The following is a 25258-nucleotide window of genomic DNA, read 5'->3' as shown; positions in this document are numbered from 1 at the left end:
GAGCGCTTTTCATACAAAAATACAACACAAAGCGCTTTACAGTGATTAAAAACAATTACAGATTTCCTTGCACCCCCCATACATACACACAAAGCTTAGACTGTGATTACTATCTGTGACATAATGATCTTTTACTTCTACTTCTTCTACTAACTGTCTGGAATCTGGAAATTTTTACTAATTGTCTAGAATCTGGAACACTAACTATCTGGAACCAGTACATAAAGTACATAAAAACTATATATCTAGCTGTTCTATAATCGCTATATTTAAAAAATAAAATAAATATACTTATTTAAATAAAAAATATCACAAAATAAACTTTAAATTGTTTTGATTATAACTCGATTTTATGAGTTTGGAGATTGTTTGGCACGCAAACCGAAATCACGATCAAAATTCGATTATAATCCAAAGCTGTGCAATATTGTTATAATTTGGACATTTTAAATCGCAATATTGATCTAAAACGACGGAATAAAAGAAACAAGTCTTCTGATTTCTGTGTTACAAAACTGTTGTGTCCAGTGGGAGCTGATGTTGCCGTAAACGTCATTACAACATAGAGCTGTGTAGTTGTCAACACCTCCTATGGATATCTGCAGATCACGTCAGACGAACCTATTTACCCGGGACAGTCCCAGTTTTGAGCCCTGTGTCCCCTGTCCCAGTGGATTATCCAAAACCAAACCAGTTTTATACAAGAAATGTCTCTATTTTTGACCAATCTGATCCCTGGCAACAGTAAAGAGAGGCATACATTGTCATTTGTTTTGGTAAAATACAGAAAAGCTGCTTAAAAATGACCAAAAACACAAAGCAAATATAACTATACTGACACACGTTAGTCGTGAAAAGGCTGAGTGCAGAACAGTTTTCCTTATTTACGCATTCAATTCACATTTTTATTACCAACCACCACAAACCCGGAGTGTCACAGTTTTTTCTTTTACAAATCTGGTCACCCTGTAATAAACATTCATTAGTATTGATACTTTCTCAAATGAATATATAGTTTTGATACTAGGTTCAGTAATGGGTGTTTTTTGTTTGTTTTCCAACCATATTGATGACAGTCTGAGTAGGATTTTTGATAGGTTATTACTTTTTTATCAGACAAGATTGATTGATGGAACACTTCTGGACCACATACTCACTTCCCCTCCTCCTCCTCCTCCTCCTCGTCTCCTGGTGTGATCCGTTTAGTGGCATGTGCTCTCCTCTTTGTTGTTTGCGAGCGGGGCCGGGTTGACTCTGACTTGAACTTTCACATCCCCACGTCGTCGGTTCGCTGCAGTGTGGCGCGCACAGGGTTAAGAGCTCCACACTTGTGAGATTCGGCAAACACGGCGCTCAAACACGGAGCAGAAAAGAGGCCGCTCTCTCCTTTTGTAAACCTCCTCTTTGTCTCTTTGTGTCAGAAAGTCTAGTGGAGCTTATTTGATGTTGGCAGTGCAAATATGTGAGCTTGTAGCACTTAGAATTTCTGAGCTTGTACAGTTTCGTGTTTTCTTCAGTCATTTAACATAATCATTAATCATATTACAATGATTTAACAAAGAAATTATACATAGCACTAAAGTTATTTTACAGACAGAAGGGGTTTAGGCTGAAGTTTTAACACTTATTTTGCCAAACTATCAACACATAGAACAGGATAAAAGATGGCAGAAATATTTACAGAAAACAACACAAAACTCATCCTTTTTGAGTACAGGAAAGAATACCTACTTAATTTTTTAATTTCACAAAACAGAGTAGTGTTGTCACAATCCTAAAAAAAAAATTATACCAGGCTTGATGCTCAAAATTTCGATACAACGGTAATATTTTTTCTTAGACAGAACTGTTGAAACTTAGGCCCCATCCACAGTACATATTCGAGTCATTTTTGTTGTGGATGCAGTGTTTGTCCGCACTAATTAGATGGAAAATGGCTCCAGAAATGAAATGATCTGATGTCTCCAGCTCCCAGGAATTCATCTGAGTGCAGATCTGATCCGGCACTGTGGACACCTGAAAACGCTGATACGCTGACGTAGGAGCTCTAGTTGTGTCCTTCTTGGACCACGTCACTGTGACTTGCGCCTTCCTGATTCACTGGGTTTGTAACATCGATCATGTGACGCCATTGTGGAAAACAGTTTAAACAAACCAGAGACAAACGGGAAACAGAGTAGCTAGAACTACTTGCTAGTAAGTCACGGAAAACGAGGAACAACCTTGGATGTCTCTGGTCTCTCTCTCGCTTGCCATCATCCTCGCCTCAAAATCTGCTGCTGCAACTTCAGACGCGGTGCTCCACTTCCTTTTTTTTGCCGCCCACGTGACATTGTGATGACATGATGCCAGCCTAGTCATGTGACGAGCGTTTCAGGCAGTTTTGCGTTCCTGTGTGGATAGGGAAGGCTTTGATTGACACAGAAACGACGTGACTGGACGCACATTGTTTCCGATACGGTGATCCATTTCAGTGTAAACATATCCTAACATTCTAACAAATGAGCTTTTAAAACTTTTTTAAAATACTGAGCAAAGATCAAATTTTGTCTGTTTGTAATTTTCTTTTAATATCTCCTTCGTTATAGTAACATTTGTTATCTACATTTGACCCATCTTTTGTGTGCAACTGGTTACCTCATCAAAAATATACTTGGAATTGTGTTTTGTTTCATTCACACATGTTTGAGTAATCCTTTATTATTAGTCTGTCTACATCTCCAAAGCTCAAAATGCTCTGTTCCATGTTGTGATATTATATAATGGTAGTTTTCAAGTTAACAGCTCCTTTTTTGTTCAGTAGACCTTGGCAATTTCAGGGCTGAAATCATGCAAGTAGTTCTGGTGAATTTACCACATGACATCTTAGTCAAAATATGCAAGGTGACATGAAACAAAACAAAACTCCTGGTTTGCTTGTGATGAGGAAACAACATTATAACATACTTGCAGATAAGAAAACTGTGTAATATAAGCCCTTTAAGCAGGATGCCCTTCCGGTGAAAGTCAGTCTTGGCAATATTTCTTTCTTTGTAATACCGTTTCTTTCTTTTCTTACTATTTTACCCCAAATTATTCTGCTAATCCGTATTGCGTAGGATAACTTGATGAATAATGTTGTATAGGTCACATGCGGCTGCTTCCATCGTGGCGTTCAGACCAGTCGAACCTGCTCTTATCTCTGACTGCATCTCTTCCACTTAGACGCTGCCTGCAAAACCAAAACCACATGCCCCGTTTATCACAAGCGCCGCAGACGACCTCTCAGCATCGCAGAAGTCGAAGTTAAAAGGTCACCATTCCTGTAAAGGGAGTAGCGCGTGTAAATCGCTACTGTAAACGCGAGGGAGGGCTGAGTTTGCTCAACCTGGAGGAGATTGAACTCTGACACAGGGACAGGACAACCTCGTAGAAAACAGTTATTTGCATTTTGTAGTCTTTGGAACCGTGAATGTTTGAATGTATGACAATCCGTGTATCATTCGTTCATTCATTTTTCAAAATAAAGCCAAAAATAAGAAAATGAAAAAAACAGCTGTTTTCTTCATTATTTGTCTTCAAAAACAAAATGAAAGAAAAAAAGGTAAACTTTTTTTTTTTTTTTTTTTCAGTTTTTCATTTTGTGTTTAAATGAATAATGGAAAAAACTGATAACGACCATTTCCGTGACTAAAATTTTGATGCCGGACTTTTGCGCTGCATATGGACTGAACCAGGACTGTACCAGGACTAAAACAGGACTGAACTAGGACTAAACCAGGACTGAGTGTCGGGACGGACCTGGAGGTGCACCAGCGTAGACTGTTGAGTGATTGGGACTGAGACCGGGACTGAGACCGGGACTGAGACCGGGACTGAGACCCAGTCCTGGTTCAGTCCTGGTTCAGTTCAGTCTGGCATCACAGTTTAGTCACGGAAACAAAATTGTATTTTCTAAAATTTAAAAAAAATGATTGAATTAAATTATGTTATCTGTTTGTTCATTTTGGTTTTGGTGACAAATAATGAAGAAAATACTTGCTTTTTTATTTTTGGTTTTATATTGAAAAAAAAAAACACGAATGAATGATACACAGGTTTATGACACTATACACTTATTCCTGTTTGTGAAATGTGTGTGTGCATGTGTGTATCGAATCAGTGCATTCCTAGTTATGGCTTGAAGTGTTCTCACAATTATAAAATGGGAAAAAAAACTAAAAAAAAACTCTACACTGTACGGCAGGGCTGTAGTAGGGAGGGGCCACTCCACCTCAATTCACCCCAAAAAAATTGCAGTTTGAGCCCTCACTTTGTCCAGTTGCAAAGAAAATTGGTGTATGGGTAAGTCATAGCCCAGAAAAATCTCAAATTTTAGCATGTTTGGAGTAATGGTTGCTGAGATATCACAATTTCATTTTTTCACTTTTTTTGCGAAAATGGGTCAAGAGGTCATTCATCTCAAAAGTACTCAAATACCATGCCAGATTTGGATTCCTTATGATTTCACCTTTCCAGAGATACCTTGTTTTTTGATATCGGACCAGTAGTTGCTGAGTAAATGTATAATATACTAAGTTGAAGTGTTGTTCTGTCAAATCTGGGAGGAGACTGGAAATGTAAAAGCTTTGCTTCATCAATTCCCTTTTCAACCCTGCATGTTTGTATCAACATTTGTATTGTTATGTTGTGAATTGTATGTGCAGGTTTGAAATAAAATAACTAACTATCTAACTAACTAAATGCAATTTGAAATTCAGCGACAAAAAAGTGAAAATATTCTGGAAACTGTTGGTCCAATCAAACAAAAATTTTAAATTTTGGCTATGATTTACCTATATACCAAGTTTCATCAAAATGTGACAAAGTAGGGTTTAAATCATTGGGTGATCTGAGGTGGACTGACCCACAGGCATCGATCCAGTACTAGTATTGGATATCGGCAGCTGATATTGAAAAATTTGCTGACTCAGATATAGGCTTCCAAACATGGTTTCAGTCAATATCCTGACTGGACATATACAAGCACATTTTTATTTATACAGAGTTGTTCTGTAGTTACTTGGGAGATACAGTAAATAAGGAAATAAAACCTGTTTTCAGAACTGGCATCTGGATCTGTGCATCTTCAGGCTGTAGTCCTATTTTCGCTCAGTCCGTTTTTTGATTTGATTTGAGTCTTTTTTTATTTCGAGTTTGTGCCAAGAGAGAAACAGTAATCATATACATACTACACATATATTATAAACAACAGAAAACATTGCTAGAAAAGGAGTGGGAAGAAAAAAAAAATTATGTTAACCCACCCCTATTCATTACATAGTTTAAACATTTTTTTTAAATGATGTGGTTTCTGTACATTGATGACGAGTCTGTGTTTATTAATCGCTCAATAGTGTCTTATCCCGGACATACACTGTCTGATATTTTCAATCATTTCACTCAGTATAATGAGACTGATAGAGAAAAAACATGCGCGTTGTTACTCACAACGAAGAGAGCACGGTATAGTGCAATAAACTTTGAAAATCAACTCATGCTCAAATTGAACAAGAGCTTTACAGTAACTAATGCTGTAGAATATTCTGGAGGGCATGGCACTATTTCATTTCTTATAACAGTCAGTGGGCAATGTGTACAACATTTTCATTTTACATACTTTAATTTTGGTTTAATTTTCTTTCTTTTTTACTGTAGTGTTGTGAGTTGAACCATATAATTCAGAATTAGTTGTTTTATTTGTTAAATTTGTTATGCAGTTAAAGTTCTAAGTTCTATATCAAGTTCTATAAAAAGAAGGAAGAGCTCAGTGGTTTGTTAGGCTCATTTGTCTTTCAAATGTGCAAATTTGCAGTGAACAACGTTTGTCTGTATCACCTAAAAGTTGATTAAAACAACTTGGATTAGATTTATGACTCAATTCATAATTGAAAGTAACTAATTAACTTTTACTGAAAATGCCTTTTACATGAAGTACTTGTTTACTTTTACTCAAGTAGTAGATTTTTAGATTGTTACTTTTACTTTTACTTGAGTAGGAATTTAGCAAAGTAAAGACACTTTTTAAAATAAAAAATGTTCAGCACTTTTTCCACCTCTGGTCTGCTTCCGTTGGGCAACACAGTTTTCTAACATGAAAATCAGCGGACTTACTTGTTTTATGAAGTCGTTTTAGATGAATATTATGATTTAAACTGTACAAATGATGAACACAATGATCCAAGAGTGTCATAGATTAAAGCTATAGGCCGATACAAAGCAGCCACAAACACAATTAGCCTTTATTATGTTCTGTGGCTCAGAGAAAAGACTTTAAAGAAGCGCTAATTGTGTTCTAGTCTCTACTTTAACTATGCTTAAATCCAGGCTCAAAACGGTTCTATTTAACTGCGCATATGATTGAAAGGTTTTTATTCTTTTCTTTTTGTATTCTTTTAATGCAGATTATTTGTTTTGATTTGTTTGTATTGAGATTTTAATGTCTTTCTTATTTTGTAAAGCACTTGACTTTGACTCGAACTGCGCTGTACAAATAAACTTGCCTCGCCTTGCCTCGCCGTAGAATGCATGTATTTTTTTAGGAAATCAGAAGAGACAATTGATAAAAGATTTATTGCGGTACATTGCGCCACTCTGTCTCTGTCATTCAAACACACCTAGTCATAACGCACGCTCTCAGTCGTCGTTCAGTCAACACAGACGCAGTAAACGTGACATTGTTTTCCATTGATCACTCTTGAAAAGAAAGAGACATGAAACTGAAAGAATATGACCAAACCACTCTGTTTGTGTTGACTTAGCCCAGCACACACTCTGCACACACTCACGGTCTGTACTCACACACACGGGTCAACAACATCGGCTTTACGGGAGTGTCCCATACGCTCTGAACGCCGGGCTGTTGACTCCAGGGTGAAGATAGATGTCTGACCAAGGGCCCGACCGATATGGATTTCTTTGAGGCCGATATGATACAGATAAAATGTAAGTTGGAGGTGCCAAGACAGGCTCGTGCCGCCTAGTGCCTCCACTCAATTTAATTTCTCTCCAGCTACTAGGTCAGGAATCAGAATACACAAGACGGTTCGCAAAAACCCCGGAAGTGCAAGTTGGGGCAGCAGTCAATCAGCGAAGAACCATACATTCAGTGTTGTCAACGATTTCTGAGATCGAGGATTTAAAGGTTGTATAGAGGATTTTTAAGGGAAAAGAAATACAGCGACAGTCCTTTTTCAAATGTTGTCGTGTGTGACACCACCTTCCTCCTCCACAGCCTCAGTAGAAACACCTCCTCCCACCTCTTTACTCTAGAAATCACGTTTGTTTACAGCCAGTGCGCGTTCAGAATTACAGTTAGTTTCCTGTCTAGAAGTAATTCAGCAACCGACACGTCATTCTTTAGACCCTTCGTCGCTTCAGTCGCGCATCGCTGGAAGAGATCTCCAAGAATCACCTCAGTTTGTCTTCGCTCCTTTTCTCCTTCTCTTCTTCTTTCAGCGACCTCAAAAACGGACTTTCTTTTGCGGAGAACTGGTCGTGGATTCTCGGACATAGTGACAAACTTTGTGCGAACTGTGAGGAAGCTACAGTTTGAAAAAGCCTCTAAGAACCGCTGCATAAACCAGTAATCCAGCGCGCCGACGAGTCACTTACCTAGAAACGTAGGGAGTTTGATGACAACCTAACAGCCAATAGAAAAGAGGTAGTCTCGTTGTCTATTGGCTGATGTATATTTTCAACACGTCCACAGTTGATAGATTCTTTTCTTTTGTCAGCATAATTACAAGGCTGCTGTTTTTCTGTAATCTGAAATTTGAAACAAAACAAAAAAATCTTCCATACAATTTAAAGCCGGAACAAAGAGAATGTTTGGTGAATTTTATCAAGGGGAAACGTTAGATGTTATTGCCCTTCGATTCACTACGATATAGGGCTTCAAATCAATTCAGTACAGTTCAATAAAAAATAATGGCTAATTCATGGCTGTGACACTAAAAGTCTTTGTGAAACCACTTTTTGTGCAAAGTTCATATGAAACACAAACATTTTAATCCTGAAAACAGTGAAAATGTCAAATGTGTCGCATAAATGAGTTTTTTTCCTCTAAACAAGCAACAAAACTGCAGCTGTAACAAAATAATTTAGTAAAATAAACCAAAAAATAGACTTGGCGATATATCGATACAGCAGCCCACGATATCGATACTGTATCATTACATTAAACGATACGATATATCGATATTTTTGCACACTCCTACTTCCTACAGGATTTGGGAAAAGCTTAATATACCAGTTAGACCCGTTAGCGGCGCATTAACGTACGTCACGACCAAATAGCAGCGATTGGTTAAATGAATAAATAAATGAATTCTAATGCTGCGAGGTCAGACGGTTTCTACGAAGTGAAACCGGCTGATGAATCAGGCTAGGAGGTGCCGATAGCCGATATAAAAGTCGATATATTTAGTGATGTAAAAATTCACTGCAACTCTTCAGTTGATTATAAAACTTAGATCTGGCGCTACTAAATTTTAAATTGGGTTTGTTTAGGTGACATTTGTTATTCCGCCTCTTTACACTCATATTTAAGACAGTAGGTCGACCTAATGACATTTTTGCATCACATTCTAGTCAGTAAAGTACGTAAGTAAACTACCGCTCTTAGTCTTTAACAGTAAATGTGTGTGAGCTGCAGCAGAGGTGGGGACTTGCAAGTCGTGACTTGGACTTGAGTCAGACTTGAGTCACTATGTTCAGGACTTGAGACTTGACTTGATAAAATGGACTAAGACTTGAGATTAGACCTGGACTTGAAGCTCAGTGACTTGGGACTTGACTTGGACTTGAGCGGTGTTACTTGAGAAGACTTGAGATGCTTCTAAAAACATTAAACCTTTTAGAAAATATTTTTCAGTTTTCAGTTGATACATGTAGTGCTTAATTCTACAAGAACAAACTGGAACATGTCCCTCCCACTTCTCTATTTGTTACTTTGGATGTAACTGAAGTACTGTGATATGGTATCCTCCAATGTACTACAGTAATACACAGTACAACACAATAAAGCAGAGGGAACTACACAGAACATGATCCTTCTATTTCAGACGCATAACAAAATAACCTGACAAAATAACTGTTATTTAGCACTAAAAATCAGAATTCTTTCTGTTCTGACCATAATGATTCACACTCAAGATCTTGTCAAGACATTTTTAAAAATGTATTTTTAAAATATATTTGGTATTTTGGTTTAAAGACATGAAATTACTTAAAGCTCAAAGCAGACGACTTGGACTTGATGTAATGTAATATTAAGCTTTTCCCAAATTCCGCATGAAGAAGGACAATAAAGTCTTTCCCCTTGATAAAATTCACCAAACATTCTCTTTGTTCTGGCTTAAAATCCTGAATATATGGCTCTTCGCTGGTGCCCGAACTCACACTTTCGGTGTTTTTGCGAACCGTCTATTGTATTTTGATTCCTGACCTAGTCGCTGGAGAGAATGGAAATTGAGTGGAGGCACTAGGTGGTGTGTTCAGGGGCAGTACACAGAAACAGACATATTACTCCTCTTATAAATACTGATGCAGCGTCACGTATTAGGACATTTATCTGTCTGTAAGTTGGATTAAATGGACATAATATCAGAGTCTAAGCTTTATAACGAGGTATAACATGCCCACCTGGACTATCGGCCCATATCGGTAATAATATCGGCAAACCAATATATTAGTTGGGCCCTAGTTTGAGCAGTGGATCAGGTGGAAAAACATGGAAGCATTCATAAAAAGAATGTTTGCTCTCTGCTCTCAACATAAACATAATGGTAGAGCGGTCCGATCCACTAACCCACAGGTTGGCGGTGCAATTCCAGCTCCCACAAATGAACGCGGTCGTTGTGTCCTTGCGCAAGAGACTTAACCTGTCATCTAGAGATTGCGTACAGTGGTGTATGACTGTGTGTGTGAATATGTGAGTGGTTTCTGACCTATTTCTGACTAGTACTTTGCAGTGCCATCACTCTGGGGTGTTCTACATATTTCTATGGTGGAATATTTCTGTAGTTACCATGGCGACACAATGCACACAATAGCAAAAACAGTAAAAAAAAGTTTTAACATAGACTACATTTACACTGAAACGAATCTGCATATCGCCGTATCAGAAACGATTTGCGTCCAGACACGTCGTTTCTGTGTCGTTTCTGTGTCCGTAAGCGTTCCCTGTCCACACAGCTTTGAGCATATTTGTTTACATTTTACGGAAACTAAACTTAAAACCGCATGGCTCATCTGCGTAAACTGAGCGCTCAAAAAACAGCTCGCTATTGTGCGCTAATGCGGTTCAGCTTCTGTCGATCTAAAGGACACGACTCGGTGCGGTATATGTGTTCTTTCTATGACAGAGGGGTGTTCTGCTGATGGTGAGTCTGTTCTGTGCTTCTGTCGTGTTGGAGATGGTTCATGTGAAACTTTTCAGAGATTATACGTCTGCAGGTTGCATACACAAACCGTATATATGAATGGACATATATTCTAGCCTCTTAGCGTTTTGTCGGCAAATTACTTTGTGGCTACATCAGCGTTTTCAGGCGTCCACGCGGTGCCGGATCAGATCTGTACTCAAATGAATTCGCGGCACGAGATAATTCCATTTCTGGAGCCGTTTTCCATTGGATTAGTGTGGACGAACACGGCATCCTCAACAAAAAAGACTCAAATACGACTAGTGTGGATGGGGCCATAGTCTGAAAACTCAAGAAAAAATACAAAATGGATTTAAATGGTACATATTCAATAGGGAGATTCAAGTTTATTATATGTAATTCCAACTAAACCAGGTCTTTTTAATCCGATTGTGTTGAAACAAGGCTCAGATTAAAGTGTAACAACCCTCAGACAGGGCAGTGCTTAGAGTTAGCATCACATCTCCAGGGAATGTTGATGAGATCAGCGGCAAGATTGAATTAAACAACGCTAAAATTAGTTTAATTTTCGTGATTCTTTTTTGGTTCTTAATAATAATATCGTGATCTCAAAATCCTGATTTACGTAATAATCTCGGCATCTTTACATTCACCAAATCCTCAAAGCTCGTAGTTATTGTTTAGGTTTCAGAGAGCCAAAGCCTGAATTTGTGTCCGAGTCCTTCGAGCTGCATTAGAGCTGCATTAGCGGTGTACGTTTCTGTTGTGTTGTGTAATCCTCGTGCACTTAACCTTCTTAAAGAGCAGAGTCACTGATGAGGAGGAACACGGCCACATCTGAGACGGCTTTGAGGGAGGCGAGGCGAGACGGGCCCCTGCACGGTCTCCACGGCAACGCACCTCAACAAGAAGCACCTGTTGTTATTGTACCTGGGTGAATTTTGGGGCTGCATTTCCGTGGAGTGGCTGCAGGGTGTAATCAAGTCTTTGGGAGTTTTGAAGAAGTCAGCTCAGGGTCAGACCAGCTGAGCGTAAACAAACAAAAAGAAGTGGCTGTATGAAAAGTTTAGTTTCTTTGATAATAAAAAAATATACCAACAGTTCATCATTTAGAAATTACTAAATGACTTTGAATGGAATAGTGTTTGGAGGTGATGTTTTCTGTGGAGATAAAGATGGACTCGACGTATACTTCAGGGTCTGGCACTGTATTTTAAAGGTCATATGTTACGATAAATGGACTTTTCTGAGCTTTAAGCTGTGTTAGAATCTTGTTCACTCATTGAAAACGTACCTGGAGTTTTGTTTAGTTTCATTCACACGTTACATATTCATATTATATTTATTATTAGTCTGTATATTTCCAAAGCTCATAATGCTCTATTCCACCTTATGATGTCATGGAGTGGTAGTTTTCAAGTGAACTGCAACTTTTCACCTTTAGTTCAGTAGAGGTTGGCAATTCAGGGCTGAAATCATCCAAATGATTCAAGTGAAGGTGTATGGAGTTTATAAACACAGTAGAGCACTTCCTGTATTACCACATGACATCACAAGGTGGAATAGAATGTTTAAAATTTAGAGAGAAGATATACTAGTATGCAGGGTTTGTGTGTTAAACATCCATCCATCCATTTTCTTCTGCTTATCTGGGGCTGTGGTTTGCGGGGGCAGCAGTCTAAGCAGGGACTCCCAGACTTCCTTCAGCCCAGACACTTCCTCCAGCTCCTCCCGGGGGACTCGGTGTCGTTCCCAGGCCAGCCCAGAGACACAGTCCCTCCAGCGTGTCCTGGGTCTTCCCCGGTGCCTCCTTCTGGTGGGACAGGGGAGGCGTCCAGGAGGCATCAAGAAGAGATGCCTGAGCCACCTCATCTGGCTCCTCTCCACGTGGAGGAGCAGCGGCTCTACTCTGAGTACCTCCTGTTCCTTTAAGGGAGCGCCCAGCCACCCTGCGGAGGAAACTCATTTTGACCGCTTGTATCCACAGTCTCGTGCTTTCGGTCACTACCCAAAGCTGTGTGTTAAACATCTGTGAATGAATGAAACTAAACTCGGGTATGTTGTTGATGAGGAAACAACATTATAACATATGTCAGAAGATAGTGTAATATGAGCGTTTTAAAGAAGACGTATTGTGCTTGAGCTATAAGGATATAAACTATAACACAAGTAGATCATTGTCATAATTTGCACATTTTAAATCACAATATTCATCTAAAACTAAAACTTTTGTATTGTTAGGTTGTAGCAAGTTGAGAAAAAGCAAGTCATCCAAGCTGATGTTGTCAGTGTTAATGACTCACTTTGAGATCATATGAGACACATTGAGGCGTTTTCCTTTTTGTTTCCTGTTTATTTGGGCTTAGGAATGTGCCCATGTAAACACTGGCACGCTTTGGCAGGGTCTCTGATGTAATGGCTTCCCCAGCTGCTTAGAATACCTACTGCTGGGCCCCAGATGGCATCACAATGACGGCTGCGTGGTACTGGAACATTTAGAGATATGGCTTTTAAGAACTGCAATATTGATCTTATAGTGATATTTTAAAGGAGCACTGTGTAACTTGTCTGGTTGGAGGTCCGTCACCTGCTTGTTTCTATGGATACATCATTGCTCTGTCTGGAATGTTCCACAGTGTGCTATTAAACAGCTCTACCTTACATTTATTCAGTTACACGTGGTTTATAGCTCAAAAATATCTAGAAAAACAGACATTCTGACTGTGAGCGGGGTCGCCTCTCCACAGATCTGACATGTAACTTGGTCTGGTTTCATCTTCATGATGATAGAAAGGTTTAATACCGTACTGTGAAACATTCCAGACAAAGCAATAACATCTCCATGCAGAAAAGTATTTGATGGACCCTCCACCTGAAAAGTTACACAATACAGATTTAATATCAACAATTTTAAACTTTAAAAGGGGGTATTTTTTGTCTGTGGGGTGTTAACTGCTAACACATGACATATTTAGATCACCATGTTACCTTTTACAGTATTGAAAATGCTGTATTCGCTGAAAATGTTTGATCAGTTTCACTATTGTTTTTGATGCTCTTGAGTTTCTCCTTCAATACAGAGATTGTTTAGCCCTAATCACATCTCAAAATCCAGAGGAGAATCAACACGCAGAAACAAATCCAGGCTGACACTATATCAAAAGTAGAAGGATACGATAAAAAAAGCCTTTTTTACTCTGCTCTGTGGTAGAGGGCCCACCAGATACATGCTCAGTATTCCACAGTATGGCCTTAAACTTTTAAATCTCCATACAAACAAGCAGGAGACACTAGGCCATTCTGTGAAGATGTGACCCCACTCACACTAAGAATGCATGTTTTTTTTTAGCCTGTTAAGCCCTAAGTCCTTGTTTGGTCAAATCCTCGGGAAAAGGAAAGTACACATATATATTGAGTGTTTCCTTAGTAATATCAATATGTAAGTTTTACACTGTTCTTAGTAAGAAAATGTCCAGGTGTTCTGTGCCAATCTGGTGCCCATGTGCCAGCCATGTACCAATTGATTGTTGAATTGTCAATAATTTACTGAAGTAAAAGCAAATTTTGTTACACAAGGACAGTAAATAAAAAAAAATGCTAACAATTATTAATCACAATTGACCCATAATAAAGGTGGCCTTGAGTTCTGTAAATCAATTACAACAAAAAGAAAAAAAAAAAAGAAGAACTAACAATATTATAATGTAATTAATTCTGAAATGTTCCTAATTTCCATTTTATGTGGGTAGAGTAACAAATAGGCACTTTCTCTTTTCTCCCACAAATGTTTTTAGTTCTTCATTTTTCATTCATTCTCTCTAGGTTTATTTCTGAACAATACAAACACCCACAACTGAATAAATACATCTTTATTTAAGTTTAATACCATTACAGGAAAAGCAATAACATCTCTGTGGTAACGGACCACCAACCTGAAAAGTTATGCAGTCCATCTTTAAATCAAATAAAAAATTGTGATCAACCAATATAAAGGGAAAAATGTGGTTCAGAATGGTCGCTAGGGCAGAGTAATTAGACGTTTTTTTGAAATCATGATATAAATTAAATAAATATAAGAATGCCTTGAATTTCAAAATATGATTGTAGAGGTTCTAAACTACAAGCACAAGGTTTTTTTTCTTCTTCTTCTTTAAAGAGACAATATGTTGTTTTCTGTACAGGACATTCTATGATCTAAAATATTTCTCAAATTAAATGGCTCTACATTTTTTAAATCTGATTTTGATCCTCTGTGCAGCCCAAGAGAGAATGAACCAAAAATGAAAAGAACAAATCCTTCCAAGTGTCCCAATAAGCGTTATATAACACAAACATTATCTCTCCCATATCCCTGAATGTTGTCAAGTCATCTGACCCCCAACTAATACCGCAGGGCCCGCATATCCAATCAGAGCCCTGTGCCCCCTCTTGGCCCCGCCCCCTCTGTTTGAAGACCAGCGGTGCATTCCTGAGCTGTGTTCCCCTGTCGAAAAGTATGCAAGTCCCCCTCTGGAGTCACATGCTGTTTACAAGTGCACACTATATAACCCGGAGTCCATGATCTCGTGGGTCTGGCTCGCCGAGTATGTAATGATTCTGTTTGCTCTCCACAAGTGAGGCTCGAATACACCTGCAAATAGTTATGAAACACATGATAAATCTTAATAACTGTATAAAGCCGCATTCAAGTGGAAAACATAACACAGCCTCCCCTTTTGCTCTGATGTGAGATAGAAAGAAATGTGATTAAAAGGTGGAAAAATACAGTACAGTATGGAAACAATGCTTTATGTAACTATCTGTACCATGCCGTTATTTTATTTTAAGGCTAACACTTTCAATGCACGCAAAAGCTCACTAAAACTAGGGTGACCAGATGTTCCTATTGACCCGGGACAGTCCCAGTTTTGAGCCCTGTGTCCCCTGTCCCAACAGATGTATCCAAGACCACAGATTTGTCCCAGTTTTATACAAGAAATGTCCCAAGAGTTCTTATTTTTGACCAGTTTGATCCTAAGGCATACATTGTCATTTGTTTAAGTAAAATACAGAAAAGCTGCTTAAAAATGAACAAAACACAAAGAAAATTTGACTATATTGACTCATTACCGTATTTTTCGGACTATAAGGTGCAAAAATCGACAGTGCGCCTTATAATCCGATGCACTTTATGTGTTAATTCTGGTTGTGCTTACTGACCTCGAACTGATTTTATGTGGTATAAATGTGTTAGTATGACTTTGGTAAGCTACGAAGCCTCACTGCTTTAAGGATTGATGGAGCATTACGGCTTTATTATGGCCGCATCAGGGCACAAGGAGCGAGCTGTTTTTTTCAGTGCTTATAGTTAATGCAAATATGCCATGTGGTTTTAAGTTTTGTTTCTGGTCAAACGTAAACAAATGTGCACAAAGCTGCATTAAACACATTATTACTCAATGTATATTTGAGTCTTCCTCGTAGAAAATAAAAAAAACAAACCTTTAAATGATCCACCCACATTCACATTCATAAGGATCAGTCTCAAGTGTCGTCAGTTTGTTTCGCTTAATGTGCCTTATAATCCGGTGCACCTTATGTATGAAAATAGACAAGATAATTCAGCATTGTTGATATTGCACTTTTATAATCTGAAAAATACGGTAGGCATGAGTGGTCACTGCATAACAATATTCCAATTTTCCTTAATTACGCACTCGTTTCACATTAACTTTTTTCTTTATACCAGCCACCAAAAAAAAAAAAAAAACAGGGATCGTTTTTTTATTTAGAAAATCTGGTCAGCCTAACTAAAATGACCACTTAAAACAGCATGCCCAAGAAAATGGACTCTTTTTGATCTTTTAACCACGTTATACCGTCGTCCCCTCATCATACACAGTTATTTTATTTTCAAGCCAAGGCTAACAATTGCAGTGCACGCTAGAGTCAGTCCCAGTTTTGAGTCCTGTGTCCCCTGTCCCAGCAGATTTATCCAAACCACTCATTTGTCCCAGTTTTATGCATGACCAATTTGATCCCTGCCAACAGTAAAGAGAGGCATACATTGTCATTTGTTAAGGTATAATACAGAAAAGCTGCTTAAAAATGATCAAAAAACAAAGAAAATTACTATATTGACTAGTCATGAACGATCTCTGCGTAACAATTTTTCTTAATTACGCACTCATTTCACAATTCTTTTCTTTTTTATACCAACCAACAAACAAAACAAAACAAAAACAGGGATGTCCTAGTTTTTTATTTTGAAAATCCAGTCACCCCAACTAAAATGTCCACTTAAATCGGCATGTCAAAGAAAATAGACTCTTCTTGACCTTTTAACCACTTTATACCATCGTCGCCTCACCATACATACCTGGAGTTGCGTTTTTTTTCATTCACGTTCGTTTTCATTCATCCTTTAACCCAAAGTCAGCTTCTCTGAGCCTCAAAAATGCTCTGTTTGCATTTTGTCAGTTTTGTTACGTCATAGATTAAACTCCTGACTTCCCCTGTGCAATTTTTAAGCCCACAAATCTTCACCGGACTCATTCTGCGGTCAAACTGTGTACACAATAAACTCACGCCTCTGTTAGCAGAGCATTCGTGTATGATAAGGCATTCATTTGTTTACTTTTCTAAATGCTAATTCCCATCGCCGACAACAGAGGGGGCAGTATTTTTGTTGGAGAATGTGATCCCAAGGTGACCAAAAACGTGTTTAAAAACAGTTAAAAATCACAAGAATGCATAATGTTCTTAGGTTTTAGTGTGATGGTAATATTTAACAGCATGTCTGGACATTTTCTTCTAACTTGGGACCAAATATCTACTAAATAAATATACATAAAAAATTGAAGTTGTCAAGACGTCAACGCATGATACATTAACAGACGTCAATTGCCGCAAGGTTAATTTTTAGTCAGATGAATGAAGTTTTAGAGTTTGACGGCCAAGGCCACTGCGTTATAAATAGTCTGGAGCTTTTTTTTTTTTTTTTTTTTCAGAAATTGGATGTGAATTTTTGAACTGTGACTTTTTCAGAATTTGACTGGGGCAGAGACCAATAAAAGGTGAAGAATGTCCGGTTCAGCTCGGGGACATGCTGCCATTGTAACGACCTAGAATCCAGACAGTCTGAGTTACTATGAAAACGGCAACAATACAACTCATTTGCTAGTCTGCAGTTAAATTTGATCAACCAAGAAATTAAAACATGTTTATTATGTTACTACTGCTACATCCACTACTGCAAATGCAAATCCTAATACTGTTGTTTTCACTTAAAGGTGCGTTGCGCGGTAGAGGCTTCGTTTTTGCTTTTCTCCATGGAGATGTTATTGCTTTGTCTGGAATGTTTCACAGTATGGCATTAAACCTTTCTATCTTCATGGATATTAAACCAGACCAAGTTACAGGTCAGATCTCTGCTGATGCCTATTTTTCGATGTACTTTTGAGCTATAAAACCACCTGTAATTGAATAAATGTAAGATAGTAGTAGTGTTATAATATCCCAGTTTCATGATACGATATTGTCACGGTATGAACCTCACGGTAAAGTATTTATTGCGATATCGTGGGAAAGCTCACGATAAGGTGGGGAGGCTCACTATTAGGAACGTAACTATATCCAAATCTCCTGGTACGATATTTTCACGATATACATCTCACAGAACGATATTTAGTGCGATATTTTGTTGAAGCTAAACAGATAAAACTGTGAATATTCAACTTTTTCCTCTTAAAATGCCTTGACAAGAGTTAATCCAAAGAACTAAGACTTAAAAGTGTTTAGAACTGTTATTTCTTTGTGTAGTCTGCACTGAAATGAAGCAAAGGATCATGGTCTATGTAGTTCCCTTAAGCACAGAGACTTGAAATTCAATATGTTGTGATCCTCCACGATATTATTGTGAGAACTTTGACAATACGATATCACGATATTTCAGTTATTGTTACAACGTAGAGCTATTTATTGTCAAACTGTGGAACATTCCAGACAGAGCATATCTAGGTGACGGACCTCCACCAGAAAAGTTACACAATGCACCTTTAATTCAGTTCAAAGTGTATCCAAACAACAAATCTTAAAAGCCCTGTACAGATATATAAAATAAACAGCTCTTGAGTTAAATAAAAAGTCAGCCTTGTAATATTTCTAAGTAATATATGAAGCTTTTTATTGTCAGATGATCAGAAAAAACGCTGTTAGCATGCTAGTTGTCAGCATTAATTGAGACCTTATTGTTTTAGTGTTCTGCAGTATGGCATTAAACTTCTCTAGAGACAAACAGGTGGTGCCACAAAGCTAAGTCAGATCTATGGAGTGGTGTGCGTTCATGCAGAAGATGTTATAAGATTTTGTTGTTGATTTTTGGTTGTTTTGTTGAGTCTTACTTTGCACATAAATCTTGAGACTCCCTTTGTAGACATTTGTGTCATCGCAGAGTGATGTTTGTGCTGAGCATGTTGGGACGGTGGTGTGATGAGTAGCACAGAGATGAAGATTCACACGCAGGTGAAAGTAGGTCCTGTGAGCGGACGGGTGCAGGGATGGGAGAGTGGAGAGACGGGGAAAGAGACAGTGGGCAGAGAGATCGGGACACGGAGACGGGGAGCTGCAGAAAGACGGGGCTGCGAAGAGACACAGGGGCATAGAGACAGGGAGCGAGGAGATGAGGGGCCTGGAGATGGGGAGCATCGAGACAGGGAGCAGCAGAGAGACAGGGGGCATCGAGACAATGAGTAGCAGAAAGACAGGGGGCATAGAGACAGGGAGCAGCAGAGAGACAGAGGGCATAGAGACGGGGGACAGCAGAGAGACAGGGAGCAGCAGAGAGACAAGGGACATACAGACAGGGAGCAGCAGAGAGACAGCGGGCATAGAGATAGTGAGTAGCAGAGAGATGGGGGCATAGAGACAGTGAGCAGCAGAGAGACAGAGGGCATAGAGACAGGGAGCAGCAGAGATACGGGGAGCAGCAGAGAGACGGGGAGCAGCAGAGAGACAGAGGGCATAGAGACAGGGAGCAGCAGCGAGACAGGGAGCAGCAGCGAGACAGTGAGCAGCATAGAGACAGTGAGCAGCAGAGAGACAGGGGGCAGCGGAGAGACAGGGGGCAGCGGAGAGCAGGGGGCAGGAGAGACAGGGAGCATAGAGACAGGGGCATAGAGACAGGAGGGCATAGAGACAGGGGCATAGAGACAGGGGCATAGAGACAGGGGGCATAGAGACAGGGGGCATAGAGACAGGGGGCATAGAGACAGGGAGCAGCAGAGATGGGGACAGCAGAGAGACAGGACTGAAGGACATGCTGTTCACTCTAACTGTCCAGGGACAAAGAATGACTGAATAGCTGCTATTACTACTACTATTAATGTTACTATTACTACTACTGCAAATGAGTTCTGTTGTTTATGTTGAAAACCAGGTGCAGTGCCCTCTGTTAAAGAAACTGACAACATAAATGTAAAAATAAAAAGAATCCCGTTGCCTAATCGTGAAATTGTGAATGTAATGAACGGTCTCATGCCGAGCAGAGCGTTTATCTCCCTAAAATGGGACGAGCACACACCTACAGTCTGTGTTTAGTCTGGCCCAAGACACCACCAACAACATAATGGGACATGTTTAATTATATTATCTTTTGTGGTAAATACAGCCTTGGAGAGGTTCATGAGAAGAAGGGTTAGGTGTTGGTAGTTTGCGCTCATGCTGTCTTTATGTCCTTGAGCAAGACATTTCGTCCACATTCCAGTTGTATGTCATAGCAAAAGAATGAACGACTGACTTAAAATTCCACTTTTAAAACTGTCAAGGAAATTTGAACACTGTCTGTGACTTTGGATATTTAGTATATTTCTGTTATTTTCTATAGCATATATTTTTGTCAATTCATAACTAGTTTAGGCTGTTCATGCTCTAGTGCTCGTGTAGTGCTTAATAAATTAGACTCAAATTGAATTTTAATTAAAATGTTTGTTATTTTATTTTATGTTGTTTTAATTGTGTTATATTTAATTTTTTATTTTTAAAATTTTATTTCTATTTTATTTATTTTTTTCATTTTTATTTAATTTTTAGTTTTTATTATTTAGTTTCTATTTTATTTAATTGTATTGGATTATATTATATTATATTTGTATTTTTTTATTTCTATTCTTATATTTTTTATTTCATTTTTATTTTTTATTTTATTTTTCTATTTGTATTTACGTTATTTTTTAAATTTTATTTTTAAATTTTATTGTATTATATTTTTATATTTTATTTATTTATTTTTTCATTTTTTATTTATTTTTAAAAATTGTATTATTTATTTTATTTTATTTTAATTGTATTGTTTTATATTATATTTTATTGTTATTTTTATTTATATTTTTCTATTTTTATTTCATTTTTAATTTTTTGTATTTGTATTTAGGTTATTTATTTATTTTATATTTTATTGTATTTTATTTTTTAGATTTTTTATTTTTTATTTCATTTTTATAAATTTTTTCCCCCTTTTTTGTTTTATTTTATTATTTAATTTAATTTTATTATATTTCTATTCATGTTTATTTATTTGTTTTTTATTTACAAAAATCACATTAGAGCCAGTTCACATTCCATTCCTCACTTTGGCTGTCTGTAAAGTCTGGGAGCCCCTGTGCACCTCCACCTGTTCTATGAATAATTGAACCCTTATGTCTAAACTAAACTCCAGAATGCAGCGCAGCTTGTTTTCATTTAGGAAGCATGCCTCAGGTCTTGCATTAAACATATGGTCTGCCCACAGTCAGACAGCGTAACGTTATTGTTGTCTCATAAACTTTCACAATGGCCAGTCTCTTACGTCACACTACATATGTCTTTTGTTGCTTTCCACTCGCGGACATTGAGTTGACTTGTATTTTAGTGCGTTGACTTCTGCTCGAATGCTATAATGGGTTATTTTGTGGCTTTTGTGGTTACTTTTTCACACTTGTTTCATATGGGTGTGGTGCTCTCTTCCCTTTTTTGTTTTGAAACGTTACTTTGAGAAACCTTATTATCACATGACTGGTTGCTATTTTTTAACTTGTTCTCCATTTTTATTTGGCTAATATTATTTTAAATCTTAAGTAAAAACACATTTGCACATTGATTTTGTTACTTTTAGACTGTTTAAAATATGTTTCTCAACCAATAACGTGTCCAAAAATAATGAACGCATGAAAAAGTTGGCAATTTTGTACAAGTTTTAAGTGTTTTCTGATTTGTTTTCCCAGGCCCAAAACAAGGAGACCGGAGTGCTCGCTGCTGCTAAAGTGATAGAGACAAAGTCGGAGGAGGAGCTGGAGGATTACATGGTGGAGATCGACATTTTGGCCAAATGCGACCACCGCTACATCGTCAAACTGCTGGACGCCTTTTACCATGACAACAAGCTCTGGGTAAGTCCACACACAGGCACTGCACATTGTTAAACGCATAGGCCTCTGTTCTTTTGAGCTTGATGTGTGCGTATAATATTGAAATAGTTGTTTAGAGATATGCAATTAAAAGGTATTCAAAAAGAGAGAAATGTACCAGACACAATTGATGTTTTTTTTTTCACGGTGAGATTTTAGAACCTAGAACAGGATTCCCCAACAAATAGTTCTCCACCCCTTCCAAGTAGCTCACCAAGGGATTTCTGAATTATACATACTGCGCCTGAATAACTCAAATTTGATTGATTAAATGGCTACTTTATTTGTAAATGTATAATTCTTATGCCTAATTTTGTGCCCTGATAACTAGATAATGGGTTATGTTTTATAGATGTCTTACTGTGCCTCATTTTCGGCTTACCAAGACTCTCATATTTACAACATTTCTGGGGTCCACTAAAATTAGTAGTCTGCGGCATTTTCGTTTGACAAAAAGTAGCTCACAGGATGAAAAAAGTTGCAGACCCCTGATCTAGAGCAAACCATGACCGATATGCGTGGGCTGATTTTACAGGGCCGATTTTGATTATTTCCCCCAAATTATCTGTGTAAATTTACTTCAAAGTCACCCACAGTCCTTCTTTTTTACCACAAACCTATAAGAGAGCAGTGTAGTCACATTTTGTGCAGTTATCTTTTTATACCGAAGTTTCAGTGTAAAGCTTTGTGTGTGCTCTTTAGGCAGGAGGACGGCCAAAACTAAATATCTGTAGCCTGAGCTGGAGATTTAAAGCTGATAGATGATATACTAAAAAGTGCAAATGTCAAAAAAAAAGTGCAAATTGAGTAGAATGTAGATCAGGATTATTTTTTCTGTCCTCATCTGACAGAGCAGTGATCGAATCCGAACTGAGCCCAAAAAGGCATTGTGTCAGAGTCCGACCGAACACGACACAGTTAAAATCGTACTATTTTGATAGGCCTACTAAAGACACACATATCATATTGTTTGATAAAATCTGACTTTCAACGCAATCAACTGAAGAAAGGCATTCAGAACGTCAACACAGATGAGCCCACGCACATGGAGCAACAAGTGCACGTTAGCACAAGAGGCCAGGCCCAGTCATGTCCTATCGCGCTGATGTTGAGTCTGACCCGAGCCCAAAAATGAGTTCTAAATATTTGGCAACGGGTGAATGAATAGTGCTCTGCTTTGTGCGTGTGGAAAAGCACTTTATAAGGCTACGTTCAGACTGCAGCCTGAAGTGACCCAAATCTGATTTTTTTTTTTTTTTCCGCCTCCAGCTGACCTGTACCTGAACTTTTAATGACAATCTGAATCCTAAATCCTAAAACTGATACATATCTGATCTTTTGACGTGAGACTTCAGTCTGAACGGTCAGGTCACATTCATCCCACCTACACGTCAGGCTCAGAGTCTAGTCAATGGAGGGAAAGCGAGGTTAACGATTTCATTCATATTTGGGGGGATCACTGTATTCAGGCCAAATTGGAGGGTTTTTTTTGAAATGATTGCCAAAGAAATGTCCGAGCGCTGCTACAGTCAGTCATGGCTCCAATGTCAATGATAAATAAAGAACCTGCAAGAGGTTAAAGACTCAAAGAATGAAGCGGCCGTGGACATGTAACTTGTCCATTTTATCAAGAACTGGACCAGATTTTGAGAGACGAGCCCAGCGTTTAGGCGACTTCCGCAAACACTGAGCACGCTCGCTGTGTGTGACGTCGTCGTGTCCTCCAATGCTCATGCGGGACTCTTTTGAGGCATTTAAACTTCACACTGGAGATCACATTCAAGTCGCATTTAATTGGAAAAGTGAGGGACTTCACAAAAAAAAATCTGATTTCACAAAAAAATTTGCATAAATCCCTGCAGTCTGAACGTAGCCCAAGACTAATATCATTATTATTATAAAATTAAATCGAGATATTCATTTTTGTCAATATTGGCTGCGCTTATTGGCAGTTATAGAAAAGTGAAAACTGTTTTCATAACAAACCCATAAAAATTATAGTGCTGAATTTACAATAAAATGTTCGATGATGTAACAATCAGAATACTACACAACATTAAACTCCCTCTTACAAAATTCCAGTATTATTTTCTTGTTTATGAAACTTTAACACGCCTGTCTGAATATGGGGACAGAAAATCCACAGATGAGCTCACTGTTCAGACATGCCTCTCTCCGCTACAGGAACAAGGATCATTTTCGCTGTTATTTTGTGTTATCTGCTCTGTCCTCTGGGTCAGACGCAACTCTTCACCTCCCCCTGACCCGGGCCAAAAAACACAACCGTGACCTCATTTCAAATATCTCACCAGTGAATTACAAAGAGGCCCAAAATAGTTATTCAATATGTTTCTTGGCTTCACGGTCGTTTTTGTCGGTTTAGTTGAAATTCTGCCAAGATTGTGTATTCTTTAAAGGAGCTATAACTGCTGCGAGCACAAAGCAATGATTACTTTTGTATAGTTCTTTAAACGTCCTATATTATGCAGAATTGACTCTTTTGACCTTTAACTCTTTCCCCCATGAAGACGACATTTGACGACCCCCCCTGTACCCTTAATGACGACTTTTGACACCTCCGCCGTATCACTAAAGACGTGATTTGACGACCTCTAGAAATGGCTCGGTTTTTCACATTTAAACAGAGACTGTGATAGGTGGGGGCCACTACAACCCACACTAGGCTGACCATTAGGATTCAAGGATATGTTTTCGCCGATTTTTTCTGAAGTTAATCGAAGTAGTGATGATTGTAGCTTCCGGAAAAAACACACGGCGCACAGTTTTAGAAATAATGAGGAGCGGACGTATTTTATGGATAAGTTTAGAGAAAGTGACTTTTGTAGATTTCAAAGTGATGATGAGGGTGATTATAAAGTGGAAAACAGCGATAGCGACGGACTTACAGAGAGTGAAACTTACGAAGGTGAGAACGCCGCTGATGCGTCTGTGTGGAGTCCTGCGATATCCGAACAAACTATCCGGGCTTTATACTCGATTATGAACCAAAATTGCCCTGAAATCACTCGTGGAAGTCTGTTTTCTTTTATGCAATTATGCTCTATGGGTAGCCCTAGTAACATATGTATGGGTTGGTCCTAGTAGGCGTCCAGGGGGAAAGAGTTAAGCCATGTTAGGATGTTGTTACTAGATTATTGGGCCCTGTACACACTAGTTCGTATTCAAGTTGTTTTCGTTTTTTCGTGTTTGTCCACACTAATACAATTGAAAACCGCTCCAGAAACGGAACGATCTGCTCCCTCGAATTCATCAGAATACGCATCTGACCCAGTGTGGACGCCCAGAAACGCTGATACGCTGATGTAGGTCTGTGCGCCGCGAAGTAATTCACGAAACAAACGAGGCTAGAATATATGTCCATTCATATATACGGTCTGTGTGTGCGACCTGCGGATGTATAATCTCTGAAAA

At 38.5% G+C, this 25258-nt stretch overlaps 1 protein-coding gene across 2 annotated transcripts in view; it reads left to right on the top strand.

The window, feature by feature from the left end:
• Positions 1-25258, top strand: part of stk10 (serine/threonine kinase 10) — a 133002-nt gene that overhangs the window by 22489 nt on the left and 85255 nt on the right. The window contains exons 1-2 of one of the 2 annotated variants that reach the window (XM_055148899.1): positions 12773-12889; positions 21644-21808. In XM_055148899.1, coding sequence (XP_055004874.1) covers positions 21722-21808 — 87 coding nt within the window. In that variant the 5' untranslated portion in view covers positions 12773-12889; positions 21644-21721. Of the gene's footprint in view, positions 1-12772; positions 12890-21643; positions 21809-25258 lie in introns of those variants that run through there. The other variant, XM_055148898.1, reaches the window with a different exon arrangement.

Source organism: Boleophthalmus pectinirostris, unplaced genomic scaffold (genome assembly GCF_026225935.1).
Source record: "Boleophthalmus pectinirostris isolate CB_2022bp ecotype Guang Dong unplaced genomic scaffold, ASM2622593v1 HiC_scaffold_12, whole genome shotgun sequence".
In the NCBI taxonomy this organism is placed as follows: Eukaryota; Metazoa; Chordata; class Actinopteri; order Gobiiformes; family Gobiidae; genus Boleophthalmus; species Boleophthalmus pectinirostris.
Note: the sequence above shows the minus strand (reverse complement) of the source record. Positions and strands in the feature narration are given on the sequence as shown.